Source organism: Danio aesculapii, chromosome 12 (assembly GCF_903798145.1).
Source record: "Danio aesculapii chromosome 12, fDanAes4.1, whole genome shotgun sequence".
Classification (NCBI taxonomy): domain Eukaryota; kingdom Metazoa; phylum Chordata; class Actinopteri; order Cypriniformes; family Danionidae; genus Danio; species Danio aesculapii.
Window position 1 is genome coordinate 11,379,130 of NC_079446.1, and position 18,213 is coordinate 11,397,342.

At 36.1% G+C, this 18,213-nt stretch overlaps 1 protein-coding gene across 3 annotated transcripts in view; it reads left to right on the top strand.

Moving 5' to 3' along the window:
* Positions 1 to 770: 770 nt before the first annotated feature.
* sun1a (Sad1 and UNC84 domain containing 1a) overlaps positions 771 to 18,213 on the top strand; it is a 32,860-nt gene continuing 15,417 nt past the window's right edge. Inside the window, exons 1-11 of one of the 3 annotated variants that reach the window (XM_056470117.1) lie at positions 771 to 912; positions 3,719 to 3,883; positions 5,335 to 5,534; positions 5,611 to 5,637; positions 7,586 to 7,801; positions 7,979 to 8,083; positions 11,013 to 11,144; positions 13,780 to 13,860; positions 16,275 to 16,323; positions 16,458 to 16,513; positions 16,604 to 16,746. In XM_056470117.1, the coding sequence (XP_056326092.1) occupies positions 863 to 912; positions 3,719 to 3,883; positions 5,335 to 5,534; positions 5,611 to 5,637; positions 7,586 to 7,801; positions 7,979 to 8,083; positions 11,013 to 11,144; positions 13,780 to 13,860; positions 16,275 to 16,323; positions 16,458 to 16,513; positions 16,604 to 16,746 (1,224 nt within the window). In that variant the 5' untranslated portion in view covers positions 771 to 862. Of the gene's footprint in view, positions 913 to 3,718; positions 3,884 to 5,334; positions 5,535 to 5,610; positions 5,638 to 7,585; positions 7,802 to 7,978; positions 8,084 to 11,012; positions 11,145 to 13,779; positions 13,861 to 14,587; positions 14,687 to 16,274; positions 16,324 to 16,457; positions 16,514 to 16,603; positions 16,747 to 18,213 lie in introns of all 3 variants that reach the window. The other 2 variants (XM_056470118.1, XM_056470119.1) reach the window with 2 other exon arrangements.

Sequence of the window (18,213 nt, forward strand, 5' to 3'; positions counted from 1 at the left end):
AAATAGTAAGAAAATCTAATTTATTTTTTTACTCAAGACACGATGAGATTGTTTATAAGAGATTCGGCATTGGACACACGAGACTCGCACATGAACATTTTCTTAAAGGAGAACCACCACAAAAATTTTATTGTTGCAAAAGAAACCAAACTGTTAAACATATTTTTGTGCAATGCCCTATTTTTAATGTTATCAGATAACAATTTTTATCTGGAGAGACTTTAAATGAATTTTTATTTTACAATTTTTATCAAAAGTAAACCTTAAACTGATTTAGATTTTTATCTTATCATTATTTATGTATTTTACCGTGTGTATTATTTATTGCTGTTGGTGACTTTTTAATTGTTAGAATATTTTTATTATTATAGAAAAGTGGTATTTATAAAATGTGGTAAACTTGAATTATTTTTTTTTTTGCCATGACATAGCCAAAGAAGCTGAAATTGCAATAAACTCAAAATTCTCTCTCTATATATAACAATAATAACATTCACACTGACATTGTATCATTTAAAAAAATGCTACTAAAGTGTGATGTGTTTTAGCTTATCACATGTGATTGGATTACCAGAGATTAATAGCAGGTATAGACTCGAACTGACTTTGATTTTCCTCTCTAGGTTTTACAGATGCAATTCATTCCATGTTCAAAGTGCAGTGAAGCACCTTTTAAATGAGTAGATAGCTGCAGAGATCCTGAGAATAATGAGGGAGGGACAGGGCATGTTTAATGGCTCATGTGTCACGTATGCAGCTGAACACAGGAAGTAGAGCAAGCCTTCTTAATTCGCTTGATCCGTCCAGAGCTCCTTCTGCCCATAGGAGCCATGAGTGTGCAGTAATGTGATTTTTCCATGGGATGACTAGTGACGACACATGGAATCTGGAGAGCTGGGGCTGGACAGTGCTGTGTGTATTACACCTGTTTTTTATTGCAATGCTGTAAAGCATTAGCCTGAATGCTAGTGCTGTTTTGGTATTGATTTAATGCTAGAATTGTAGCAGTGGTAAGCTGAAGTTAATTATACATCGACAGGTTGCTGTTTAGCATGCGTTTTGCTCAGCAGCTGCTGGCTGAATGGCCTTCGTCTCACTGTCAGACCTCAACCAAGCAGAACTGCTCCAAAGTTCATCAACTTGAATACTGCATTGTTCATAGAGATTGCTCTTGTTTTTGTTTTTAACTGTTGGCACTGCCTTATTGGAATGGTGTTTTGAAGTGGTGAGCAATTTATAAAAAAATTTAATAAAATGTGGATTTTGTATGTAGTGTGTTCAAGCTTGGGCTCTTCAGCTGTTTTAATTGATCAGCTGATTTGTGTTGAACTGTTAATGGGGGTTTTAATGTTTACCAATTTTATAGAACATTTAACCTGGGTCTTAACCCTCTACCGCTTGGTGTTTCCATATGGCAACATAATGTGTTCATTTCCCTGCCACTGTTTCTTTAAGACTAATAATAAACAATTTTTATTATTATTTTTTTTTTTGGAAAGAGAAGACCTAGTTTAGCCAATGATGTGCTTTAGTTAAGTCACATGACATGCAGTGTTTTTCTGTGGCGTGATTTCTGACAGCCTGGCGTTTATTGTGAGTTGTTGCTGAATGCAAATGTAAACCTCAATAAAACAAAGGATCAAATTATGTCGGGTCCACAAAACCAAAAAGTCTGAGACATCATCTCCAGTAAGTTATAATGACATTCACAATTCATTTTTTTTTTTTTTATCAAATTAGTTTTTTGTAAATCGATCAAATGTATGTGTTACCAAATGGCAACACTGTGCAATAGTGGAACGTGCAATATTGCAATGGGTTAGCTAGCTAGCAAGGTCAGCTTTGAACTTAAGTTGTAACAATAACAACATGAATGCTAGTTAATGTTGATTAGTCATGTGTTAATGACATTTGCATTGTGAATAAAATCTCATTTTAATGGAAATACTACTTTTGAATAGATGTGAATACAGGGAACAGTGTATTAGCAAGCACCACCATGTTCTATGGTCAGTGAAAGAAGAAAAGGACAGGACTGGCTCTTACTGCAGATGAAAGTGCGGATGAGATGGGTTTTAGTGACCATGAGAATGATGCAGATTAGACATTTGATAAGAGCAGTGATGGAGACAGTTCAGGTAAGTACTCTCTGAGGCAGATAAGGCAGGCGTTGTACAGTGTATATAGTATAATATATAAACATTGTTGGCTAGTAGCTACATTTATTCTGATGCATCTGGATATATTAGACTTTTTATTATTATTATTATTATTATTATTATTATTTTATTTATTTATAATAATATTTACTGGAGAAAATATTTATATTTACTGTGTTGTATACATGATGGTACATTATTATGATTGTTGTCAATAATATTCAGCAAAAAAAGAATGGAATGAATGAAAGCTGTAGGAATGTCAGTTGTTGGAAAGTATGTAAGGTGTCATTTATAAGTTTTTATTTTTTTGTTAAAGCTTATAATACTGCAACACCAATCAAATAATTTCAAACTACAAAATTATTAATTATAAGGAAAGTTCTACATTTTGAAATTTCTAAGTTGGATCCACTACTGGATGTTGTTGCAACATATCTTTTCCTGAAAACCACCAAAATGTCAATATTGCAAAAGAAATCAAACTGTTAAACATTTTTTGTGGAATGCCCTATTTTTAATGTTATCAGACAAAATTTCATCGGGACAGACTGTAAATGAAATATTTTTAAATGTGAACCCTTCTAAAATTGTAAAATTATCAAAAGTAAACCTTAAACTGTTTTAGATTTTTATCTTCTATATTATCATTATTAGTAGTAGTAGTATTTGTTTTTTTTTACCTTGAGTATTCTTTATTGCTGTTGTTGACTTTTAATTGTTAGAAAAAAAATTTTTATAACTATAGAAAAGTGGTATTTATAAAATGTGGTAAACTTGATTTTATTTTATTTTTTTTTATTTTTTATTTATTTTATTTTTTGGCCATGCCAAAGAAACTGAAATGGCAATAAACTCAATTTTCTCTCTCTCTCTCTCTCTCTCTCTCTCTCTCTCTCTCTCTCTCTTATGCTCGGTTATCTTTTTGTTTTTAGCAATTGTCAGCCTCACTATTGCTCATGTTTGGGGGTTTTGATATATTCCAGATTAGTGATCCACCAGGACAAATCTTTGGCCTTTTAGAGATTTAAAAGATCTGACTGGTAACTTTAAAAGGTTAACAGAATCAAATAATGTTTTAATTTACACATGACCTGGCCTAAAGATTCAAAACTAGATCAGACAGAAAACTGTTTTTATGTTGCATCAAGTGGCTGATGTTATGAAATTAACAGTAAAATGAAATTAAATAATCAGCAAAATTAATATGTTGTTTGTAAAGCTATCTTGGTTTCTCTGTGTGTTTTGCTTGTAGTTTGCTTCCCTTTTTGAATTAAGAGTATGGACTACACAAACTTTCTTGGAATTAGTTGTTTTGGTGTAGTCAAGTTCATCTAGACTTTGACTGACAAGCGGAGACCGTACAGTCAGCTTGAGTCAGTTTTTTTTTTTATTCCTGGCTTGATGCATCATGGCTTTTTTATTTTCCTCATGAGCGCTCAATCCATGCAGAGGCATTACATTTCTCAGTGTGTAGGAGGAGAAAGGATATTTTAAGACCTTTGTCAGGGTTTTTAGTGGGTGTTTGAGATTGTGTGGGAATTTTTGTGGCGTTTCAGATCCAGCTACTCCTCTTCCATCGACTTTGAGAGGGATCTCAGGACTGGGCCCATCTGTGAGTCACCCAGGATGTCCAGACGCAGTCTCCGTCTGCACACCAGCACAAGTCACTATGGGGAAGACAGCCTGCTTGACCACCACAGCGCCTCCTACAGCCGTGAAAAGTGAGTGCCGTTTCCCCATGAAGTTCATCATTATCTATTAGGAGCATTATAATTCCTAAACTCTTTTCAGAAAATGTATTTAAGTTTTTAATGATGTGGAAAAAACGAATTAAACCAGTTACAAAACGGTGTATTTTAAGTTTAGTAAATTGGTAGGTGTCCTACACATTTGGGTTTATTTACCTTGAAATTTTACCCAAATGTTCTTTAGTACATTCCAAAAGGGTCACTTCTCGCCAAATGTGTGGAAGCATCAGGAATATATATTTTTTGTGAGCCTTAAGAGAAGACCCGCACAATATATTAAAATCAGTGTCTGACTGTCTTAAGGACTGCCAGATTTCTCATCTTTTTTCATACATTTATACAGTTTCTATCTACATTCATTTTATTTCAACCAATGGGGGAATTACCAACCTACGTCACATGACGTCACACTGGTTCAACCGTGCATACCGGTTGCAAAAAAAGACCAGTTGCAATAGCAAACATGTTGTGGTGTTTGGTAGTTCCAAAGTCCAAAAATAGAAAACTTGAATTTTACCGTACACTGCACTGCTTTTAATGCCAACCGCAGACGTCTTTGGCTAACAGCCTTCATAAGAGCTGAATAGAGTGAGGACCTAATTAAAAATGCTCGACTCTGCAGTTTTCTTTTTATACCAGGTAAGTTCACGCTATGCTAAATCATACATATTACTCGTTTTTTTATTATTGCAATGATTTCTGCAAAAACGGTTAAATATGGTGAATTAAACTGTGGACACTGAATGCTTGGAATGAAATGTAAAAATGTATGTTTACATACCCTGCCGTACAGGTGCAGTTCGCTGTCAGAATGCAGTTGTTTTGCTTGTTGATGATTACCCAGACCTTGTATAGCTCCATCGTCTTTCCTTGTATTTGGCTAGGCAGAACCCCGGTTTTTAGCACTACAAAGTTTTCAATCTGGTAATCATGGAACATTATTTCTTGCACATGACCACACAGAACAAAATTGTTGGCATCCAAAGACTTGTAACTTCTCTCTTGTAAAATCACTTGGAGTTACAATGAGATGGTTATGATGCATATTTCGTGCTGGATGCTTGGCCATTTTGTCTCATCCAGTATACTTTGGGAGGGTGCTATCGCAAATGGCCCTGTCAGACGAATGCCTCTCACTTGAACGTTAAATTTGCTGGATAACTGTCCTTATCACTGAGTTACAAGTGATATTATATTTCATATATAATATGTAATCAATAAAACTTCTCTAAAACAACAACAAACTCTGTACTGCATTGGATGTCATTCCCTACATGCTAGTGTTTCTGTTTTTTTTTTTTTTTTCCTGCAACCTCGCTGCATGCGCATCCTGAATGTTTACAAACTGATAATTCGTCTATATAAAATAAGTTGTATTATTGAACCTTCACTCAAGTCTTAATTTCTTTCTCATTCACTGACAGGACTCTGAAGAGCAGAAGATCCTGTCATTCTGTTTCAGGGACAGCACCAAATTTTCAAACTCCGAGGTTTGCCTCAACATCAGTCCTGCAGGCACATAACAGCACCCTGAACAGCTGTGCGCCCAGTGATGCCTCTCTGCTGTCCTCTTTGCTGGATGAGTCCTCCATACAGGAGCGCACACTGGTTGACAGCTTCTGGGGTATGTGCTAGCAGATCTTCTTTACATTTGTATTTTGGTTGGTTGCATTGATTGCTTCTTCTTTTGTTTGAATTAGGTTTAGATGAAGAATGTGAAATCCATGGTAAGTTATAGCTGAATTCTTGTTTTCCTTAACCATAGTTCAGGCAACGTATAGAAAGATACAGGGATGGTTATGAGGTTGGGATGGTTGCTCAAATAGTTGTATTGAAGAAGAGAAAGCTATGGATTAAGGGGTAAATAGATAGAAAGAAACACTGAAGTATGGTTAAATTAATGGATGAAAAGATGATTGCATGGGGGTCTTAGGATGTTTTTAGATGAATAGATAGAACAGGGATGAATAGATTCATAGAAAGAAAGGAGAGAAACAAAAGGATGTGTAGATGAATTACTTTAAAGATTAATGAATGGATAGACCGATGGGTTAGTATAGAGGTGATCAACCCTGATCCTGGAGATCTACCTTCCTGCAGATTTCAGTTGCAACCCATAGCAAACACATCTGCCTATAATTATCAAGTGCTGTTCAGGTCCTAAGTAATTGGTTCAGGTGTGTTTGATCATTGTTGGAGCTGAACTCTGCAGCGAAGGAAGGTAGATCTCCATGAACAGGGTTGAGCACCACTGTGTTAGTAATTGAGATACAGGGATGGATAAAGATAAGTGTGAAGCTGCGATCACACTAGAGTTTGAGCATGAGAAATTCTGTCGTACGGTGCTGTGAAAAGGGGTGGGATAAAACAAGGTAAGACATTTAAAAAAAGCGAGTGATTGCTCCATATTTCAAATTTCTGTCCAGAGAGGTCATGTTTTGATCCTCTATTGGTCTCACGCAGTCAAGTGCTGCGATTTCGCAGGTCAGAGTTCACCAAGCTTGAACTTTCCAACGCAGCGACCTGTGAAACTTGACGCATGACCTTGCGTTTCCGGTCTGACGCGTTTGCGTGCATATGAATGGAAGTCTATGGGGAGAAAAGTCCAGTGTGACTGCAGCTTTAGGATAATGATAGTTGAATTGGATGAATCTATCGAAAGAACAGTGTTCCTAGAGGCACACCAGCAGTTTACATTTTGGATCTCACATCCAGCACATCTATTTCTAGTCTTAGAAACACTGCCAACAAATCAATGAGTTGATTCAGGTCCTTTTCTGGGAAGACTTGCAAAATATGTGATGGTTGTGTGCGTTCAGAAAGAGGGTTGGAAAATGGTCAAAAATATACAAGGATGAATGAGCGAGGACGTGAAGAAAGGGATGCATAGGTAGCTGTACAGCAGTACAGAAAGACACTAGAATACATTTTCATTTTAAAATAGATTTTAATGTGTTAAAACCCATTTACATCAAGCATGATGTTTGTAAGTTAGTGATAAAGACATTAGTTTTAGTGTTCTGAATGTAAAACAATAGCATAACCACAGCTGTAACGAAAAAAATGTAGAAAAATAATATCTTTGGGATCACTTTCTAAACTATTTCTTACATCTCATACAACATTTTAGAGAAGCACACTACTAAATGTATTAATTGTAGAAACAAATGGTTATTCCATGGGAGGGGAATGATTAAAAAATGACATGGAACCTAAGAAGGCTAGGGTAGTAAAGTGCTGTATAAATGTACCTCCGTTATCTGTTACTATAACAGATAACGGAGGTACATTTATACAGCACTTTACTACCCTAGCCTTCTTAAATATAATATTTAATAAATAAATTAATGTATTTGTTTTTGTCTTCCCTTTATTGAAAATGCTGGGGAAAAGTTATTAGTTTTTATTTTCTTTCTCTATACTGACCGCAATTGCTAAATTCCCTGTTTGACATGATTATACGAGCTGAATTCACTGGTCATGTGCGCTTGAAAGTGTAGCTCTCTGAGGGCACCTTCTGGTTAAAAGTAATGCAAAATTAAAAAGCATAATCTATTCCTTATCATTTGCTGCTGCGAACACGGATATTGTTATTTTTACCTTTTTATAGTTATTGTAATTATAAAATCAACTTCAAAAAGGTCATTTACACTATTTATTATTTCTTTTTTTCAGACCAACCCATCATTTCACAACTCATCACAATGGAAGCCAAGATGCAGACCTCCACAACACAGAATGGCCACATCTCCAAAGACTGCACCATCCCGTCTCCCTCCAAGAACGACAGCTCCCTTAATAATGCTGCTGTACATCAGGCATCTTTTACAGAGGCTCCCAACACTGCCACAACATTGTACTGCAGGGACAAGAATCGCAAATATAAACCAGGTGAGAGAATTTGGTAATTCACATATAGCTGTAGTGAATGATCGCCGTTTCCATGCATCTCAGGCAGATTGCATCAAGATGCTGTTTTTAGTGGGATGTGTTCCTCCAATAAAAATTACTTTGAGTAATGAGTGAAGATGAACGGAACAAGCGGGATTGACCTAATTGTGTCTGCAGGTGTACTGGGGAAGTTGTCTGAGATGTGCCTAAATTTCAGCATCAGAATTCTTGCACTTGTAGTGTACATATTCACACTGCTTATACAGGTGCCTCTGCTCAAAGGTATCAACCTCAGTCTAACCTTCCCCTCTCATGTTCATGGTGTTCCTCACTGCATGGTTATCAGTCTTGCACATGAAACCTTTTCATAGTCAGAACATGTCACTAACTCTTCGGTTTCCAATTCTAGTTTGTTTCAAGTTTACCACTGGACTCAAATTCCATGCTTTCTATACTTTAGTGGCATCACTGAGGGCCAGATCTAAAAGATGGGAAGCTCTTGTCTAATCCTTACCCTGTGCACATTTTCTCTTTAAGGCACAAGCAGATGATCTGCAGCATGCAGAGTGTCCAGCTCAGTTTTTTTTATCAATGGATGGAAGCATAAACACAATGGCTATTAACAGGTTTTCCGCGAGGTCTTAGTCTCTAAAATTTAAAAAATAAAAATTTTAGGCCTTAAAGTCTTAAATTTGCTGTTCTAGGTCTTAAATATTTTTTCACAGGTCTTATTTTTCCGATGTCATGTTACGCTACATCTAATGCTCATTTAAGTTCTTTTTTGTTGTTGCTTGGTTTTTGGGGTGTTGTAGTTCTTTATTTCACTAGTCCAAATGTAATTTGCGAATTACAACTACAAATAAGACCAACATGCAATAGCCAATCAGCTTTGTTATTGAACTCAGTGCGAATGTGACATCATCGCTGTGTTTGCGAAGGTTCGCTTTCAGTGTGCGCGATATGGTTTAAGGCTGGCGGAGGGCACAATTTGTTAAACTTGGGCGAACAGCAGTGCCGCGTTTGATTTTGAGTTGATTATGAATCACTTTACAGAGAATTTGTCTGAAACATATACAACTGTACAGACATCTTTATGATCTGTCCATGCGTGATCATAGGGATAACCAGATGAACCATAATTCTTGCCTTGAAATTGCAACAGCTGTGGGAAAAGAGAAAAGTTTAGAAAAACTTGAGGGATAAGTTTAACCAAAAAGAGAGGCCATGCAAAAGTGGAAACCCAGGTGGTTTTAATATTACAGAATGTTTTTCCACCATTCATGGATTTAACACTGATGTATACATTACATATTTGAATTTAAAACAATTTGATAGTTACAAAACTAAAATATAGTTCTTTGACAACTGGAGAAGAATATTTGAACCTGTCGGTTTACAATATACTGATGCCCTGTTCGACGCAGTGGCGCAGTAGGTAGTGCTGTCACCTCGCAGCAAGGTCACTGGTTCGAGCCTCGGCTGTTTCTGTGTGGAGTTTGCATGTTCTCCCTGCGTTCGCGTGGGTTTCCTTCGGGTGCTCTGGTTTCCTCCACTGTCTAAAGACATGCGGTACAGGTGAATTGGGAAGGCTAAATTGTCCGTAGTGTGTATGGATGTTTCCCAGAGATGGGTTGGGCGTCCGCTTCATAAAACATGTGCTGGATAAGTTGGCGGTTCCTTCCGCTGTGGCGACCCCAGATTAATAAAGGGACTAAGCCGAAAAGAAAATGATGCCCTGTTTTCTAGTATTTATTGGTGATAATGGTCTGGCATGTTTTACCATTATTGCCTTTTTATCTTAAAAGTAGAGGACAGAAACTAGCCAGACAATAATGTGTGAATTGTTGAGTGGGCAAAATAAAAAAGGTCAGTATTTTAAGTGTAATTTTTTTTTTTTTCTTTTATTCTTTCCATAATAAAAAATATAATTGTAGAGCAACCCATGTTTTGTTGTCATTAATATTTAACTGTAACAGGTAGAACTGTCCGAGATATGTCATAAGCAACTAATGCATCAAAGTTTTATTAAAAAAAAAAAAAAAAAAAACTTGAATGGCTGTAAAAATCTTTATAATCATTATAAAAAATAATTATTTTAAAAATCTTGAACGATGATATTGATATGACGTAGTTCCGCAAACTACCACCCCCTGTCATTTTCCAGAGCCTCGTCCATGAGGTGCAGGCGTAGTCAGCGGAGTTTCAATGGTGCATCTACCCTGTCTTCAGTACTGTTTTTATTTCTTATTTTTTGCATTTTCTCTGTGTATGCGCGTGTTCGATATTATGATGTAGTAGGTCTTAAATTTAATACTTTAATGGTCTTAAAAAGGTCTTAAAGTCTTACATTTGACATCATGATATCTGCAGAAACCCTAAACAAGTTATAATAAATGTATTGTAATATATTATGGCATTGAGGCATGCCCGAACTAAAGTCTGCAGTAGTACACACATTTTCTATTTTTTATGTCTGTACTAAGGGGGCTTAAAGGGTTAGTTAACCCAAAAATGGTAAATTGTTATTAATTCATGTTTCAAAATGATTTGGATAAAATGTCGAGAGCTTCCTCATCCTCCATGCATTGCAACAGTCCCTGCTTGATCAAAGTACAGAGAAATAGAAGAAGAAAAAAACATTCAGTGGTTCAATCAGCATATTACGAAGTTACGGAAATACGTTTGTGTGCATGTAAAACAAAATCTCTAACCTTAACTACTATATTCAACCGTTTCTTCTCTTCAGTCAGTATAGAGCACTCATTCATGAGCTATGCACTGATTTCTACCCTAGATGCCTGCTTGTGTAACCTCTCTTTGAATTAAAGCACAGACACGCACATCTCGAGTAATGCGTCAGCAGCAGCCTATACTGAGAAGAATCAGTTGTTTAAATACTGTTTAATAAAGTTGTTTTTGAGGGTGAGTAATTCACATAATTTTCACTTCTGAGTGAACTAACCTTTTTAAATAGTCAAGCAGAAGTTGCTATGCGTTTTGAACATGGCCATTTCTGAACGTGAATTTCAGTTTGTATAGCTAATTGTTTCCATTCATATACTGGAACTGAGCTGCTCACTGCATGCATGCATTTAAAGCAACCTCTGTCTCTCACGGTCACTTTTCGTTGTCTCTCCAGAGTGCTTCAAGATTCAAAGATCTCTGACTATCAAATTAAACGTGTTATTATTAATAGTCCATATTTCTCCAGGTCTGGTGTTATCGGTATCGCTCTGGTGTGTGCGAGTGGCTAAGGCAATTGCTCACTCCTCAACCACTTTGCTCAGGAAGGCACTCATGTCTGTGCGGCAAATGAAAGCCGCCTGCTGCCGTGCTAAGAGAGGTATTGTTTTGTCTTTGTCTTCTTGTGCCTGTTTTGTTCATCAATATAATACATTAATATAGGATCAATATAACCATTGTGCTCTGTAACATTAAGTTTTGAGCACTACAGTACATTTATACTCGTGTCACACTTTAGTAGAAAACTCATGTAGGTTATTTTGGGACCGTTTTGTTCTAGTTTCATATATAATTGATGTTTTAAAAACATTTGTGTCATCAGCAGTGCTGGGTGTAATTACTTAAGTGGGTTACTGTAAGTTACTTAGAGGAAAATATTAAAGTCAGGGCATACAGGGGTTCATTTTTAGGAAATATAATTAGTTATAAGTAGATTAACATTTCTATGTAAAACCATTCAGAGAAGCAGTTTATTATTATTATAATAATTTGTTTTATTTTTTTTTATTTTATTTTTTTTTTAAAGGTGCAGTAGGTGATCTGCCACAATACGAACCTGTTAGCGTAAATCTCTGAGTCCCTCCCCTGCCATCCAAAGCCACGCCTCCTGAAAACACACGCACACCTTAAACATGACAGCAGAATATTCTGAATATTCAGAGTAGCGGTAAACAATATAGGGAGCACGTCACAGGCTGTTATTGATCAAAAATTAACCAATGCGAATATAATACTAACTTCGTCTCAGTAAAGCAGGCTAGGGGGAATAGCGCTACTTACTGATGTTTTGTTGTTAAACTAGATAATGTACATTATCGATGCTGTAAAAGGTCCCTTATGAAACTGAAAATAGTCACATCAATTTATCGCTGGAAGATTTCAGTGGCTGAACAACACTTAACAACATAACTTCTACATCAGCTCTGTGTGACTAAAATAGTTTTAAAACAGAACATTACCTATCTAAGAGATTTTCTCTCACTCTCACACACACACACAGAGGAGCGCACTAGTTCAAATCTGCATTTGCTGACAGAGACAGTTTGAGCTACTTATCAGAATTATGTGAGATGTCGGCCCATTGGATGAATTTTTTTTTTTTTTTTAATGCCTTACCCAGAATATAAAAATACATTTTAGATCATTTACTTTAATCAGTACTATTGGAATGTGAAGAGACTTTCAACCAGCACAACAAAAAATGTTTCTGAAGACGATCACCTACTGCACCTTTTGTTGTTGTTGTTTGTTAATTTTTTTTTTTTTTTTTTTCTTGTTGTTAGTTTATTATTATTGTTATTATACAAATATTTTGCAGAATATTTTTTTTTAACTAAAGACAATTACATTTGCTTTTAGAAACAAAACATTCAATCAAATTAGTTAATGATAACATTTTTGTTTCAGTCAAAGTTTACATTTTGTCAGACAATTGCGACCGATTAAATGTTTGAGGCATGTTTAACATTTTTCTTAATTATTTCACTAAAAGTATTATGGTAGGCATTTAAAATATCTGTGTATTAAATTTAGATAAAACTAAAGGCCATGTTTAACTCTAATTTAAATCATTTTTGACCGTAATATAAAACTGTATGTAAAGTGTAATCAATAATTACTTTTCAAGAGCACTGGTCATCAGTTAAGCTCTTCACTGGCACTTTTTGTGTTTTCAGCAAACAATTAATGCATGAGTGTTTCTCGATCATTGGCTACTATATTTGTGGCTAGAACAGGAAAATAAGTGCCTTTTTATTTTTAAGTTGAGTAATTGGCCCGCTTAAAGCACATGTAAGAAAGGCACTTTGGTGTAAACAGGCCATCTTTGGTATCCTTGCAGGGTTCATGCGAAAGTTACTGGGTTTACCAGTGTTCCGTCGTCTTGAAATTGAAGTTTCAATAAAGGATATAACTGTGCATAAACCAGGTTAGTAAGTGGTTTTTATCACCGTGTCGCATGTTAGCACATATGATTATAACACCCTAAAGGAGAAGTGTGTCTTCTGCAGTATTAAAACGAACATCAAGAAAAGTGTGTTAAAGCATGCTGAATCCCACAGAAAATATCTCACCATTGCACTATTGTTAACATTGGTAGGATTGGTGAAAATGACCATCACATTTCCACGATTACTGAATGAAATATCTAGAGCACTTTAATAAAAAGCACTGCAGTGGGCCTAAAATAATCAAAGCAAAAAATAAAAATGGAAAGTAAAAGGGGAAAGTCCTGTTTTTAATGATTTGAATGGCTGAAAATCTGTTTTTGTTCAAGGCGAGGGAACCACAATAACTTTTTTCCCCCCAGGATTTGCATTTGGGCACCGGTTTCCATTCACTTTCTTTGCTCACTCCCTTAAAAGTCTGTCTCAGGAGTGGCTACAGTGGTCTTTGACCCATCATCAACTGTCTACAGGCACCTTAAGTCTTATTATACGGAAGCCATTTCTAAACCCTTTTTTAACAGGTGGCTTTATCAGCAGTGTGGTTTCTTTGGTATTTAACTATAATCTTAAGCATTTCTTCCCCTGCAGATGTTTCTGCGAAGCATGATTACACTGCATAAACAAATGCACCTCTCCACCAGGAGCACTGCCTTGGTTACATGCAAATCTTGTTTTGTTTGAGTCTGTCTGTTCAGAGCTCTGATTGGAGGAATGGACAGACACTGGTCCAGAATTGCGAGAGGCACTTGGGTTTTAGCTGATGTTTATTTCTTTTTTGATCTGTTGTAGGCAATCAGAAATACATCAGCACTATGAGTGTTAAAGAGGTGGTGCTTCAAAAGGAGCAACCAAAGTTCAGCGGCGTACTGTGTAAGTACACTTTTCTGACTATAAGATTTATGTTGGATGCTGAAGATAAGTTGTTATGAGTTTGTTTGACCCAAAGGACTGGTGTCCACACAATTAATTTAAACCCCAGAAAATTGGATCCTCTTAAGTACAGAATTTTTATATTTTTCTTTCCTGCATCTCGAATGTCCACTATTGTTTCATAATTTGTTTGTATAATGCTCTTTGGTATGATTATGCTGTGTTTAAAAATGCTTTTCAGTATCAGAGGCTGTATTGCATATCAGTTGATAAAGAAATCCTATAATTCATCCTGGGATGGTCCTACTGTTGGTAAAATATTTCAGTAGATGGTAGATTTTGCTTTTTATATGCAAGTGTAAAGGATACGTATTTGATTGTCTAAATGCATAATATACATTTTTAATCCATCAATCTGCCAAGAGATATTATGCTCCTATGTATTGGACACTGGTAAAATGACTAGTTTAATTGCTGCCATTAAAAGCTCATTAAAGGTGGTGATACAACCAGAATTTGATTATTAATCATTGAACCTGTACTATTGAAGCAATTTTTGCAAATGAAATTGTTCAGAAGTGTCAGGAAATTACAGAAGGGCTGTAGGAGTTTGAGTCTTAGCCCATCTATTATTATTATTATTATTATTATTATTATTTATATTATTATTATTATTATTACTTTTTTTTATTTTTTTTTTCCCCAACTGTACACTTGGTTCTAACAGGTGATGATTGCAAAAGGAAGCAGAATTTTGCTACAGACAAACCATTTTCCCAGGAACAGAAGCCTGTAGAGACCTTATGGGGGCTTATACTTTTTCCAGGTTATGTTTTGATCACTACTTTCTGTAAGTCTTGGGTTTTCCAAGAGCTTCTGATTTGGAAATGGTTTCTAAGCCTGTTAGTGTTGCTGTGAGCTCCTTCCCCTCCGTTGTATTCCCTGGCTGGTATGGGTTTGTCCTAATGAAGAGCTTTCACAGCTTTGTGTGGCCAACTTTTGCTTCCTTTTCTCCTCAATCTTTCCCAGGACCTGATGCTTTGGTTCTATTTGAGAATGTCATTCTTGTTGACCTACCTGATGTACTTTATAGTATTCTTTTTCTTTTTTGGATCGGAGGATAATATTAATTAATATGTCAGTTATGTACTACTACTGCCAAAGCTTCTTTTCTTTCCCCTTTCCTTTTGGTTTTTCTTTACTTTTTCCCTTTCCGTCTCTTTTGCATTCTCTTTATATCAGGAAAGGAAATGCATAGAAAGTCAAAGATTTCCAATCAGTAGTCTTAGTTCTTGTTTGTACACTACATTGGGATGAATAATCCAAGATGGCCATAAAGGGGTCCTATTATGCCTTTGCTTTTATAAAGTCCATTGTCTAAATAAATTTTGCCCACTGGCAATGCCAAAAAAGTAATTCTTTAGTCCTTTTTCAGGTGATGTAGAAGACTGTCTGTTGTGTGCTTTGACAATGCACAGCAGGGATTTCTGAAACCTGAATCAGTCAGGTTCGTATCGATAGGCTGAATTTGAAGCCATTGTTAACATTTACAATTGAGCAGATGAAACTTATAGTTATTGTAAGGGCTGTTATATTTCTGGAACTTATCCTAAAGTGTTCGCCAGCTAACCAATCGGAACATATTTAAGGAGGAGGAATTATTTCCAAAAAGGTTCAAGTCAGAATGATGAGGTGTTAAAGTTTTTCAAATGATCAACCATGAATACGTGCCCAGACATAATCAAGACTTTAAGGCGTAATAGGACCCTTCTCAAATGACAAATTTAAACCAATAAAATGCATAAAGTTCATTTGGATAATAAATGTTCAGGATGTTGTGCTATTGTAGTCTGATATAAGCAAATCCGTGGCATTAATTGAGACCATTCATCCAGATTGTATTTTTGTAATCAATCTAATCTTATACAAGCCTTTTTGCTGTTGTGCCTTTTATAAGACATTTATGTAAACATCTTCTTTGCATGTGAAATGAGAAATGGTGTATTGCTGCACATGCAGAGAGTTTGGTTTCAACTCCAAAGGAGCTTTGCAGTGTCTCAATCTTTCATTTCAATTAATGAGCGTTCTCAAAGTTCTGTAGGCTAGAGCATTATCAGCTTATGAAACCTGCGAGTACACGTTTATTCCTCAAAACGGCCTTTTAAAACTAATATAGACTTGCCAAATGCAATACATTTGTAGTTATGTAAAATGATCTCCGAACAATTTTTAACTTTAAAATATGGAAAATTGTTCTGGGTGCTAAAGTTTTAGGGGTCCTGTCTCAATCTGCATTTGCCAGCTTTTCTGCAACCCTTTTTTGGACCCTAACCCTGCATTGTGCCCTTTAGTGCATTTATTGATCACAGTCAGTTTTTACTAATGCTTACCTTTTGTATGTAATTGTTTTCCAGGGAGGGCAGCCTCAAATAGCATCTTGTGGCTAGTCAATCTCTTCACAACGTGAGTGTTGAATGTTAAGTCTTTACCTGTCAGAGTTCAGTGTGGTTTAATAAGAGTCATTCATTGTAAATCTGAAATACATGTGACTTGTAGTTTTTTTTTTTAATTTAACCTGTCTTCATCCTCTCTTCTAGGTGTCTGCCTATGCTTTCAAAAGTCCTGTTTCTTCTTCCTTTACTTCTGTTCCTCGGTGAGCGCACTGTTCATGATTGATCTGATCCAAATGTAAAGAGATCCTGCATTATTTTTACACATTCGTGTTCTGTGCTGTTGCTTATAGCTCTATACTATTGGGGGCCATCTGGACTGATAGCCATGCTGCCTGCAACTAATTTGATGAGGGACAGCTCCCACCTCAGTCCTCCAACAGCCTCCATGCATGGCTTAGATGAGGGACAAACTACTACTGACACAGACTCCCAGGTAGTATTTAGCTTTCCAGCTTGTAAATTAAGTTGGATGACTGGTTAAGTGGGACTAGATAAGCATAATATTGCTATTATAACATCTAAAAACAATGCAGATGGTGTGGCAGGAATTTGAACAGTGTCTTAGCTGTACTGTAAGAAATCATTAACAGATTTCAGAATTCATGGATGTTTATTTGTGGGTATGAATTGCTTGCCTTGATCTCTGCTCTGCCATTTATTGATGTTAAAAATTCAACTCTGCAGATTAACAAATTGACTTATTGATCTTTTTGTAGTTTAAATATGATTTCTTATACAATATATTGTTTTAGAGTATTAAAGGTGCAGTGGGTGATCTGCCAGAATGCTAGCATTAGCATAATAGCTCAGAAATGTTTACGACCCTCCCCTGCCTTCCAAAGCCGCTCCTCCTTAAGTCATGAACACGCACTGATTGGATATAACACTAGATCATGTCATTCACCAGTTAGAAAACTCTATGGAGACACGCACTTTATCAAGCATAGTTGTTGACAGGCAGGAATTCTATTTCCCCAAAACTGTGTCACAGGCTGTCACTGTTCAAAAATGGGAATAAATAACAAAACATAAGTAAATGTGCTCTTCCGCCCAAACAGCTTTACTGAGATGAAGTTTAAGCAAAATAAAAATTAGATCAGAAAACAAGGAGTGCTAAAAACCGAAATATCCTGTCATCTCTTTACATCATACTTATGTTTACATTACTAAGACAACGAGTGACTGAATTTTCAATTGTGCTCGCTGATCCTCGTACATCGCTAGTTTTCAGCTCCGTTTTCACTTGAACAACTAAACGAATCCTTAGGTCAGTTCAACCGACTATATTATCGATGCTGTAAAAGGTACTCCATGAACTTTAAAAGCCAATCTTTTGCTGGACGTTTTCGGTGAACAACACTTCTGTGCATATAAACCCATTCATACACAAGAACACAGTCTACATCAGCTTTGTGTGGTTAAAATGGTTTTAAAACATGCCTGTCTAAAAGAAATACTTCAGCTGTGATGTCACCTCTCAGATCGTTGTTTTGAACTGCATAACGTCTCTTCCATCTAGCGTGCAAAAGTAATTCCGATATTGATTCAGGGTTTAGAAAAGTTTTGATTCTGCATTTTTGGTAGAAGCCCTTTCAGAAACCATCTTTCTTTTTATGGAGACAAGGCCATGTTGGTCTTTCAGAAAGAAGGTCAGGTTGAAGCAGAGTTTCCCTGATGATGCGTTTCTGTCAGCGGTTGATCCGTGCTTCACGTGTACGTATGAGTGACGTATCTGTTTGCCTAAAGAGGCTGTGCAGAAATTTTTATTCAAATTTGTTGACAGACGGTTTGAGTTACTTGTTGTGATTGAGTTATTTGTCTGTCTGACATTATTTAATTGGATGAGCATTTTTTTTTTTGTTTTTTAGTTTTATGCCTTACCCGGAATATAAAAATACAT